This window comes from Plectropomus leopardus, chromosome 1, assembly GCF_008729295.1.
Source record: "Plectropomus leopardus isolate mb chromosome 1, YSFRI_Pleo_2.0, whole genome shotgun sequence".
NCBI classification, from domain to species: domain Eukaryota; kingdom Metazoa; phylum Chordata; class Actinopteri; order Perciformes; family Serranidae; genus Plectropomus; species Plectropomus leopardus.
The window spans coordinates 21,018,242-21,030,351 of NC_056463.1; the positions used below are offsets into that span (position 1 = coordinate 21,018,242).

The window sequence follows — 12,110 nt, forward strand, 5'->3', positions numbered from 1 at the left end:
ATCAGAAGAGGAGGGTGGCTGTGGTGTGACTTTTTACCTTCCCAAAACTACAAATATTTTTCCTTCAGCCTCCCCAAGTGATGTAGGGAAAATGCATGACCCTCCCTCCACCATAAATTAAGATTTTGAAAACTCACCCTGTTTTCAAAGGAAAAACTGAGGGAAAAATCCTTTGTGCAAATTTGTTGCACACTGTCAAGTTAATGCAGTTAATTTGGGGCTAAATTTTAAATAAGATATGTATAACAAAGTGATTTTAATGAAACATAACTATTTTAAGTTTAGATTTGGGTATGGGTTTTTTTCCCCGTCAGAAATTTAAACGAAATTCCAACAATAATTTCTGTTATACAGTGGGTACGGAAAGTATTCAGACCCCCTTAAATTTTTCACTCTTTGTTATATTGCAGCCATTTGCTAAAATCATTTAAGTTCATTTTTTTCCTCATTAATGTACACACAGCACCCCATATTGACAGAAAAACACAGAATTGTCATTTTTGCAGATTTATTAAAAAAGAAACACTGAAATATCACATGGTCATAAGTATTCAGACCCTTTGCTGTGACACATATTTAACTCAGTTGCTGTCCATTTCCTCTGATCATCCTTGAGATGGTTCTACACCTTCATTGGAGTCCAGCTGTGTTTTATTATACTGATTGGACTTGATTAGGAAAGCCACACACCTGTCTATATAAGAGCTCACAGCTCACAGGGCATGTTAGTGTAAATGAGAATCATGAGGTCCAAGGACCTGCCTGAAGAGCTCAGAGACAGAAGTGTGGTGAGGCACAGCTCTGTCCAAGGTTACAAAAATTTTTTTGCTGCATTTAAGGTTCCTAAGAGCACAGTGGTCTCCATAATCCTTAAATGGAAGACGTTTGGGACGACCAGAACCCTTCCTAGAGCTGGCCGTCCGGCCAAACTGAGCAGTCGAGGGAGAAGAGTGTTTGTGAGAGAGGTAAAGAAGAACCCAAAGATCACTGTGGCTGAGCTCCAGAGATGCAGTCGGGAGATGGGAGAAAGTTGTACAAAGTCAACTATCACTGCAGCCCTCCACCAGTCAGGGCTTTATGGCAGAGTGGCCCGACGGAAGAGTCTCCTCTGTGCAAGACGCATGAAAGCCTGCATGGAGTTTGCTAAAAAACACCTGAAGGACTCCAAGATGGTGAGAAATAAGACTCTCTGGTCTGATGAGACCAAGATTGAACTTTTTGGCCTTAATTCTAAGCGGTATGTGGAGAACACCAGGTGCTGCTCATCACCTGTCCAACACAGTCCCCACAGTGAAGCATGGTGGTGGCAGCATCATGCTGTGGGGGGGTTTTTCAGCTGTGGCTTCACAACAACTCTGTGACTGTTCTTGAACGGCCCAGCCAGAGCCCTGACTTAAACCCAACTGAGCATCTCTGGAGAGACCTGAAAACGGCCGTCCACCAACGTTCACCATCCAACCTGACAGAACTGAGAGGATCTGCAAGGAGGACTGGCAGAGGATCCCCAAATCCAGGTGTGAAAAACTTGTTGCATCATTCCCAAAAAGACTCATGGCTGTATTAGCTCAAAAGGGTGCTTCTACTAAATACTGAGCAAAGGGTATAATACTTATGACCATGTGATATTTCAGTTTTTCTTTTAATAAATCTTCAAAAATGTCAACAATTTTGTGTTTTCCTGTCAATATGGGGTGTTGTGTGTACATTGAGGGGTAAAAAATGAACTTAAATGATTTTAGGAAATGGCTACAATATAACAAAGTGAAAAATTTAAGGGGGTCTGAATACTTTCTGTACCCACTCTAATTGTTTCTACCTTTTGATAAATGGTGTAATCTGGCAGTGAAATAAATACAATACAGCCATTTACATTTGTATAACACTTCTTTAAGCCAAAATAATAAAAACCAAAGTACCCCCCCAAGTGCTTAAACTATTTAAAATGCCTCTCACTCTTTGCACCACCTCCTCCCCTGTCGTAAATAACTAACAGTCCCTACAGTTACAGCGACGTATTGCATGACTAGGAGTCTCCTTCACCGCAGAAACCACCCAGACTAAAAATATCTGTCGCCGGGACAAACAAAAATCACGGAGCTAACTTGTTCAGAGCTGTACCAACATCTCGTCTTCGTGTTTGTCGTCGTTTACACTAAATGCATGTTTCAGAAACCAGTAAGCACACAAGTGTAACCATATAATACAGGAACTCTGCAGCCTCGCTTCAGTATAACCCGAGGCCAATAACTGGGGCTCAGTGCATGTGTGAAGCCTCTGTGTCTGCAGCCTGACAGCTAACACAATGGCAATTAGGATTCTGAAAACACTCAACTTGAAATTAAATTAAAATGTCCTTAATTCCTGTACGATTTAAGGCACATAGCGCATCTTCTTCAATTACCATTGAAGCCGTTTACTGATATTGTTGGTACATGAAACAGCACTAGAGAATAAATGACCTAAACAATATGGAAAAGTATAATGGAATACCAGTGAAGGCATTTTAATTGGCCCCAGCAGGCTCTTCCCACATGAATCCATGTGACATATCACATGCAATAAGTTTTTCAGTGTTTTTGCGTCATGCCTTATGAAATCAGTCAAATCATAGTTATGTATCAGTGTGACACCATAAGATTTAAAAGCATGAGTGAGGATCCCATTAGCTGAAAGAAATCCATTTAACTGATGGGTAACATTTATCAAAACTAAGCTCAGCTGTCAAAAGTGTGTAAGTGAAGGCAGTTAGGTCTTTGTTTACATGTGTGTGTGTGTAGAAGAAGGCTACAAAACTCTCAATTGACTTTTCAGTGGATTAGAGCCAGCCCATGGTCATGCAGAGGAGATGCATCCTGTGACTCACAATCGCACAAAAGTTTAGTTTGGAATTTAAGTCAAAATTGCTAAAAATAAAATGCCAGAAAGTTGGGTATAAATGAAGAATACCAGTGTGAGGAATAGAGCTGTTTAGACAACCCCACTGATGTCTCGTGATTCTGTTGTTTATACATACAAAATGAGTGAAGCTCTTTATATCAAGTTGTCCATTTAATAAAATAGATTTGCAAGCAAAATACACTGACATTTGTGTTACCACTCAGTTGTTTCTCAGCTAATTTTACATAAACAATGTTTCTAACCATAATGCTTTGGGGCTATACCTGTACAACTAGCATGTTAACCTCTCCAAAGCCAGACCGATTTTAAATATCCATGATTTAGATTAGCCGCAGAAACCAAACAGATCAGTCTCAATGTCTACTGTTTTTTTTTTTTTTAAATTGGTTGTACAGTCATACATCTGTTCCCATCCGCCACACAGTTATTAAAATGTCATTCAAGCTGCTATGTAGCATTGCATTGCCAATGGTACAAAAGGAAAATATCAACCCAAAGTGGAATGGCTACAAAGAGGGAGCAAAACAACAATCTTTCCTCGCACTTCTCAGTGACAATTTTAGTACATACAAGTCATCTAGGGGTGTTACAGTAGCAAGAAAGGAGCATAAGATAAGCAGTCTATTAAGCTTTTAAAAACTAGAATTGGCTTTTAAAAAAAAAAAAAAAAAAAGGGAATTACTAACTGCAGAAAAAGAAATCAAAAATTGAAAATAATTTTTTAATCTTCCGGTGGCTGTGATTAACGGCAGTATCACGTTTGATTTGGTGACTTCTAACCTAAATGTACTCCTCATTTTCATCTTTAAATTTAACTGGAAGGCAGTTGTCTGTCCAAACTGAGAGGTACATGGAGCTCTTCAGGGAGGATTATTGATCACTGATTGGAAATATGGTCCACATTATGGGTAACCTACAATCTACTTACAACTTTTACTCAACAGAGGGAAGAAAAGACATTTTTTTGAGAATTACAGACAAAGTCTAGATTCAGGGAGGAGTCATTCATATCGTCGTTCATATTTAGCAGACCGTTGCGCTCTACAAGATTCGATACTGCTGTCAATTACAGCCACCCCAAACTCAACGTACTGATTTTTTTTTTTTTTTGGTAGATAAATCCATACTAAAAATCTTTTCCATTCATCCAGCTTTTTTATCAATACATGATTAAAAAGTAAATCTTAAATTACAACAGTGATGTTTGTTTCTGTGCAGGATGAAAGTGTTTGTAATCCTAAATGCCAAGAATTAAAAATGAAGACGTGATCAGGGGTCTGTCTCCGCGTGTGTGTTTACAGGTTTGACCCTCGCATCCATCACCGGTCCATCATGCTGAGGATCATCTCAGGGGTCAGGTCTCCGTTAGGTGGGGCGTCAGGCAGCTGCACCTCCTGTGCTGCCCCCTCTTCCTGGGGTAACTCCTCCAGCTGGATGGTCGACTTCCCTCCGCCGACCACCACCTCCTCGACGGTATCATCATTGACTTCATCATGGTCGGCGCCAACCTCCCTCTTCACGATGATGTCGTCCACCTCTCCGGTGGCCTCGTCCTCCACACGGATGATGGCAGCCGCTGTTAAGAGAGTTTCAGGTCAGATTCTCAACTTTAAGATATAAATATGCTTTTTATTCTGTTAAAACAAATAATTGAAGGAAACTAGAAAGGATCAGACTAACAGTCCGTTAGCAGCTGTCCAGTCTCACTTTGTGTGGCTCAGAAATGCTGCCAAAACATCGTAGTGAGATTCTTACCGTCTGGTTTACTCTTCGGGGGTCGACCACGTTTCCTCTTGACCGGTGGCTCCACAGGGGCTGGGATAGGGACAACAGGTGGGGCCTGATCCACCTCAATCTCACTCAGCCCCTCTTCTTCCTCTGCCTCATCAAGTTCTCCATCTAATGATGGATGGGTAAGGATATCAGACATTACATGACATAAGCGCATTTGATGACAAAGTTGGGGTTAGCGGTTAGTCAATGTCGGGCCGTCGGTTGGCGTCTGTCGCCTTATGTTTATATATTTATTTGGTTTGTCCCACACTCCCGATTCAGCATGTTGAATGGGTGTCACGAGACAGCAAAGCCTGTTGGCAATGAAATGATTTGCAGTTCAAATCAGTGCAAAAGAAGAGAAACAGATGTGAGGAAAGTAAAATGACTACAGTCAAGAAGGTGTGAGGTCCAGACTTTTTAAATCAGACTAGAGTGTGACTTGTGTTGTTGTTCACAAGCACATGATAAATATAATTTGTTCTTTCGACAATGGGTTGTGTTATTCGTGTGCAAACTGGCCAACTAGTGTCCCGTCGGTCTTACGGTTTCCCTTTTTGCTGATGAATACAGACTACTGTTATTCCTGTCATGCAGGCACAGAACGTATGTGCTAGTCGGCCTTTGACTGTAGTCTCTGCGGTCTGTTCTGGTGGAACAGGCGGCACATGACTTGGACTTCATCACCACATTAGTGCTTTGATGATAGTTTGATGTGTAGAGGCTTTAACGCAATTGAACCACCACTATGCTGAGTTGCGTCTTGGTTGAGTTTTATGTGCCAACTTAAAGCAATAAATGTGTCTGATCCTCTACAATCTTCAATACCAAGTGGTTTATCAAAATATGTTATTGAGACCGATGACTCCATTGACTAACCCAATATCTTTATGAGCATTTTGAGCAGACTTGGAAAATAAAATTCGCAAACGCCCATGACAGCTTTTTACAGTTTTGACCAAATTTAACTGCATATTCAGACATCAAATGGAGGGACTGTCCCACACTACGTCTATAATACCTGTGTTATCATCATCGTCGTCCCTCCTGGACTGCATCTTTCTCTTCCTGCCTCGACGACCCTTTTTGGGTGTGGAAGTCCCATTTTCTTCTTCAACTTCGCCAGTGCAGTTCTCACTGTGACGCAGCATGGTGTTCTGTGGAGCACACAAGTAACCATCACGACTCAGCGATCTACTGTAGAAAACAGGTTGTGTGTGTGTGTGTGTGTGTGTGTGTGTGCTATAACAGAGCTCAGTCTTACCCTGCGGGTGAACGTCTTGCTACACTTGACGCAGACGAAGGCAGTGGGGACAAAGTTGGGATCATGGTAGCGCTTGAAGTGCATGTCCAGAAGCTGCTTCTGCCTGAATGTTTTATCACACTGGCTGCAGGCAAACGGCTTCTCCCCAGTGTGTGTCCGCTTGTGCATCACCATGTGGCGTTCCTGTGAGGTAGTAGATCAAGGATGACTTGTCATTTAGCATGAAGAAATTCACACAGCACACATGTTTCATATTCCACTTTTCACACACCTGTCTGCAGCAGTAGTCACACTGTTCGCACTTGAAGCGTTTCTCATTCTTGTGGGTCTTCTGGTGTTGGATGAGAGCGTATCGCTCATGAAACACAGCATCACAGTAACGGCATTTCTTTCCCTTCTCAATAAATGAATGCTGCTTCCGCAAGTGAACGCCTGGAATAGAGACAATAGACATGTTATTGTGGCCTAACAAAATTTGTTACCGCAGTCAGCCCTGGAGCTCTTTCATTTTTTTAAAGTTACGCACTTATTCCACATATTTGACAGTTGTGTCTAAACAGAAAATAAGATGAGCAAACAAGCACACACAAGCAAGCAGACACACGGTCCATGCGTGATTGGAAAAGAGCACTTTGGGGTGTCCAAAAATGTGAATAGTACCCAACTCCTAAAGAACTACATAAATACAAGCCTTCCCAGAACCTTCTCCACTTTTTTCTGCATGTGATTGCATTTAGTCAAACAAAAATGGCAAAGCATAACTAACCAAGGTCACTCTTGCGTGCAATGACAGTATCACAGTGTGGGCAGTGGAACTTGGCCACGTTCTCCGTGTGTTTCTGCAGAATATGCATCTTCATGGTGCCACTCTGAGTGAATCGGGCGTGGCAGATGTAGCACTCGTACGGCTTTTCACCTGCATCAAAGAGGAGAGAATTTAGTAAGTGAGGTATTCTTCTTACACTGGGAGTAAGCCTTCTTTTTAGAAGCTGCATGTATGTTACCTGAATGTGTCCTCATGTGTCTCTTCAGCTTGTAAGTGTCTCTGCTAGCATAGCTGCACAGACTGCACTGGAAGGGTCGCTCCCCTGTATGAGAGCGGATGTGCCTTTTCAACTTACTCACCTAGAAAGAGAGAGAAAAATACAAATAAACAATTTTCTGGGGGTGTAAATTACATAAAAAGAAATAATGAAAACGGATGAGCATGTGATTACTTGCCTCCACGCTGCAATAGTCGCACATGGAGCACTTGAAGGGCTTCTCGTGTGTGTGTTTGTAGCGACGATGACGCACCAATTCGCCGCTGGTCACAAATGCCATGTCACAATCTGTGCATTTATGTGGCCGAGTGCCTGAAGAAATGGAACAAAGAAACTCTTGAGTGTGTGGTGCTAACGTAATGGAGGCATAACCACATCCAAGTGAATTTCCCTGCCGGCAAGTTATGAGACAGGAAACTTACCAATTTATCTGCATTATTACAAAATGTAGCTTTTATTTATTTATTTTTTTTTGCATTACCTGTGTGTGTATTGAGGTGGTTTCTCAGCAGCGTGACAGTTCGGAAGGCCCGTCCGCACAAGTGACATTTATGCGGTCTCTCATCTGTGTGGCTCTTCATGTGTCTGTCCAGGTTGGAGCGCCTCGGACAGGTGTAGCTACACAGTTCACACTGGAACGTCTTCTTTACACCTGGACACGACATTTTAGGATTATAAAGCGGAACATCGAATAACCAAAGCACAACCTAAAAATGTGTCTTTTCACAATCATGTGAAAAGTCGTGTCAAAGTCTAACCCTTTTTCTTGATCTTGGTGGGCTTTGGTGGCTTCATGTTGCCCACAACCTTCTCTGCATTCACTTCAGACAGCAGCCCCTCCTGCTGCTCTTCCTCAAAATCGTACACGGAGACATCCATGTCACGGTCGCCCTCTCCGTAGCGCAGGCGGCTCTTCTTTCCTTTCTTCCCTTTAGTACGGACATTGGCGATGGGCTGGTAGTCTGGATCCTTGGCCCATTCTTGCTCGTCTTGCTGAGGTACAGTGGCCTCTATTTCCGCGGGCTCTTCTTCCTCCGCCTCTCCCCTCACCTCTTGAAACTCTTCGTGGGCTGCCTGGAGCTCTTCCTGCTCTACTGTCTCCACCTCACCATTAGCACCCACTTTAACCACCTAAAAGAAAGCATTACAAATGTCTTGTTGAAACCACGCTTTTTTAAACAAAAACGTTTACAGAGTGTGCCAAGATTAGGGCGTAACCAAGAAGGGACGCTCTCATTATGCTGCATTTCAGAGTTGTTTCTTACCTGGAAGCCCTCAGGCAGGGGGAGAGTGTGACAAATAACCGGCTCTGCGTCTTTGTTAACGGTTGTAGCATCAACATACGTGGCCTGGAGTCCCTCTACGGTCGCTGTTGTGACAGGTACCTGAACCAGCTGAAGCTGGCCCAGACCTAACGCAGCTCCAGCTTGCTCCTCCATATTCACCACCTACATGGAAAGAATTAAGCTTTTCAACCTCATCGCACGGCAAAAACTTTTCAAGACCAGTTACTGATAATCCAACATTACATGAAACATCAATGCTTAGCATGTGTTCAATACCAACCTGGAGCGTGATGATCTGACCCTCATCTCCACCAGTAACAGTCACTGTGCCGCCGCCCTCCAACACCTCCGTCTTCATTTGCAACAGGGTCGGATCGAGAGCGTCCATCACCATCATCTCCATGTTTTCAGCCACCTCCCCCTGTGGAGCTATGGCTGCTCCTTGTATCAAAGCCTCTCCACCCTCCGGCAGCACCTTTCCTTCAGGAGCCAGGACAGCGGCCTGAGTGGTCTCCATGGAAACAACCTCGCCCTCCATGGCAATCGGGCAACTAACACCCTTAACAGAGAGGATATGTATTAAAAAGTGATGAAGACTTATATTGTTTTAATATCACATAAAAAGAACGGTCCACATTTCTTAAGTGCAGTTTATTAGCGCATCAGTGGATTTGATAATAAACTGCACTTAAGGGAGCTACAGTGTCTTTCTTGGCTGCTTATCATCGTCTGAATTTAGATCTCTCATTAAATTTCTGATAACCAAGTTGTGAATTTTGACATTAGGGGGACATTCATGTGGTCGATATACAGGAAAAACAGGCCCCATTTTGACACAGCTTAAATTTAAGAAGCCGTCAGACGTGACATGGGAATTTCAAAATAAGGGCCTATCTGAAATATGACAATATGTATCAACGTTTTCAGTTTGCCTAGGTGGTATAGTTTATCATTAAATCGACCCAGATCTGTGTATCATTAATTCAATTTTATTTATAAAGCCAATGATCACAAAACAGTTTACATGTTATTGTAAAGCACGGGGTCCCTCCACCATAGCGACCACGAATTTCGACATTCACCATGGAAATCTAAAAAAGTACACCCTGAAATATACTGATTTATTTCTGCTCTAATTTAAAAAATATCTCCCTGAACATCCGGTTGAATGTGCAGAGTAGAGTATGGGTCAGGAAAAGTAATACTTTGGAGCCTAGAGTATAAAACTTGAGTGAGTAAACCGCGATAGTTTATCATGCATACTCCCATTGTAGTACTATCTAGCAGTGAGGTAACGTTTAACTTTTTGAAAGTGACTGTTGACGTCTTCGTGTGTTGATTAGCCATTGATACCCGCCGATCAATCAATCGATACTTCGAGGTCACTTTGTTTTCTTATTCCGAGAACGATTACTCCGCAACATATCTGTATGGATGTACGGGTTATCGGTCTAAAAATGCTACATCGTTTAAAAAACGATGCAAACTACTTAAACATCAACTCGTGTTAACTCGGGAGGCGCGAGAGCGTCTGAAAACAGGAAACAAAGGGCACGAGAAGATGGACGTCAGGCCTGAACTAACTTAAAACAGAAATACTCAAAAACACTGCCATCCCCGCGCGAAGACCACAAAATATCAGCCTAAAAGCACCAAAACGCACAACCGAGACGGGGAGTTACAGTTTATAGATAGATTTAGTGCATTTTGGACAACGATAGAGGGAGACAAACACCCCCCGCCAGCCGCCTGGTCGGTAAGCCCTACCGTGACACCTAGAGGCCGGCGACGGCTCCTACAAAAACGTTTCCGTGTTTGGAGGCACAGTAACGGCTGCACTTACTCCCGACTGCTTCTGTTCCCGGTTATAATCAGCTGTGTCCTCGGCGCATGTGGTTGTTCCCCTCGAGCCCGGTGTGAACGTCCGTACGTGCTGAGCGCCGGACTAATAATTTTCTCCCGCTTAGGAAGAGTGGGCCCAACACAAAATGGCGGCCCTTATGAGCTACCGCGGCTGCGCAGACAGAGCACCCGAGGGAGTGAAGGGGCGTGGCCAGGCCGAGGCTGAGGGAGATGGGCGCCAGATTTGAATCCAGCGTGGGCGTGGTGAGCCGGAGCGATAACGATAACGATCGAGACAGCTGACAGATTAGTGATCAGTTTACTGACCACTTTCGTCCCGACGTGATTTCGACAATGTTCGCTCATTGTTAAATCGGGGTTACAAGTACATTTTGTGAATTAAAGCAATTCGCAAAGTCAGTCACAAGAGGGCAGTGTGAATGCTGTAGGTTTAGGGTGAGCCCTCACAACCTGCTTACAACACAGAGAGTCGTGATTGTACTCCATCCATCCTCAGGGATCTGTATTTATTTATTTGTGTCACAGTTTAACTGATGGTGACGTTTTCACATTCAAAAAAATATCCGTACTGTATCAGAGTATGTGGATTACCAAGAAAATGTAGAAAAAAAACTGGCACAGTCAAAAATCCTGATGCCATTGACCAGATTAAAGTGCTGCGAGGGCCAAATGAGCTGTAGGGTATATTATTTCATTTACCTCTCTATGTATATATTTTGCTATATAATGAAAAAACCTATAATGTATACTGATCTCATATTGTTTATTGTGTTCGCCCTAAATACCTTAATTAGGACTCTGTGACAATTAAGAAGAAAATAGAAATGCTTGGTGTGCCTTGGTGGTTAATACAAGTACAAAGAGAGTAAGTTTACACCCTTTGACACCTGGACTGACATCCCTTGTGTTTCCTTCAGATGCTTTCCATGAGTATTTAATCCTTTGAAGCCTGAGGAAATTGGTTTGATTTCTTTCAAAAACATGGGAACAAGGCAATGAGCAACTTGGCAAGAAACCTCCCCCAAAATTGCAAGGAATTAGTAGATTTAGAAAAACATTTTATTTTAAAGATGGGGAAAACCTTTTGGGAGAACTGTATTTAAAATGATAATAATTTTAATTTTAAATTATTTTTCATCCAAAAAAAAATCAGGTGGGGTGGGGTGGGTGGGTCCATGTATGAAAAATAGGGAAATGTTAGTTTAAGTACACACCTGCTGTATTTTTCTTTTTTGTATGCCAACATTTTCAAAGAAAAAAATCTGGTGATTTGCTTGTTGTTGTTTGGGGTTTTGCTAATATTTTGTTATTTCCTCTTGAGCTTCATATTGCCTTCTTCCTATGTTTTTGAAATCAACTTGATTTGCCCACATTTCTGGTAACGTCCCTGGCTGAGTCTGGCTGTGCTCTTTTTTTTCCCTGCACATTATCGCTCTGGAGAGAGTGAGTTTCTTCTGTTAGAGTGCTTATTAAAGGTATACTAGGCAGGATATTCCTAATAACAATGTGCAGACTTATGTAGAAGTAATCCATCTCAGTCATTACTCATAACCCACTAGAAGTGTGTGGTTATGTATTTTTCTGCTGGGTCTCTGTCCTCTGCCTGTATATTTCATGTATCAGGCAGCAACTCGATGGGAATGAATAGGCACTATTTTGGCATATATAGTTATTACTATTATACATATATGGTATTTTCCTCTTATTTTCTGTGCTCGGTTTGTTTAAGGGTGACTCAGGGACGTGTCTAGGGAGTGGCCTGAAATCTGATTGGCTGATTATCTGCCCATTCAGTGTTCAATGTTTAACTAGTAAACTTATTTTTTGTGTATTTGTGCAATTCAGACTTAAACCCGAGAGGCAGTTATGTGTTAGAAAAGTAGGTGTGGATAGTGGAGACAAAAATGCTGAGTTTGAGCTGTGCCGACACATGTGCCTGCAGCAGCGCTTGTACTTTATGCCACCCCGCATAAGTTGGTGCCC

The 12,110-nt window shown here is 42.5% G+C and overlaps 1 protein-coding gene across 2 annotated transcripts; it reads right to left on the bottom strand.

Moving 5' to 3' along the window:
• Positions 1–3,029: 3,029 nt before the first annotated feature.
• On the bottom strand, positions 3,030–10,270 carry LOC121949914 (transcriptional repressor CTCF-like). Of its 2 annotated transcripts, none has more exons than XM_042495882.1 (13): positions 10,108–10,270; positions 8,545–8,823; positions 8,244–8,426; positions 7,737–8,109; positions 7,460–7,630; positions 7,157–7,290; positions 6,940–7,060; positions 6,702–6,851; positions 6,207–6,367; positions 5,936–6,118; positions 5,693–5,828; positions 4,654–4,797; positions 3,030–4,471 (listed from the first exon to the last, which is right to left on the bottom strand). In XM_042495882.1, the coding sequence occupies exons 2-13, from the start codon at positions 8,800–8,802 to the stop codon at positions 4,218–4,220; spliced, it is 2,268 nt and encodes a 755-aa protein (XP_042351816.1). In that variant the 5' UTR covers positions 8,803–8,823; positions 10,108–10,270; the 3' UTR covers positions 3,030–4,217. The 2 variants fall into 2 exon arrangements, with proteins under 2 accessions (XP_042351816.1, XP_042351737.1); XM_042495803.1 differs by having other exon boundaries at positions 3,030–4,474.
• Positions 10,271–12,110: the final 1,840 nt, after the last annotated feature.

What these genes read in the sequence shown, in the direction of transcription:
- LOC121949914 (XM_042495803.1), bottom strand. Translation starts at nt 8,802, where the DNA reads ATGGAGGGCGAGGTTGTTTCCATGGAGACCACTCAGGCCGCTGTCCTG. An exon ending in GTCAGATCATCACGCTCCAG is followed by an intron (nt 8,427 to 8,544) that starts GTTGGTATTGAA and finishes CTTTCCATGTAG; the next exon opens with GTGGTGAATATGGAGGAGCA. An exon ending in GTGACTACTGCTGCAGACAG is followed by an intron (nt 6,119 to 6,206) that starts GTGTGTGAAAAG and finishes ACTACCTCACAG; the next exon opens with GAACGCCACATGGTGATGCA.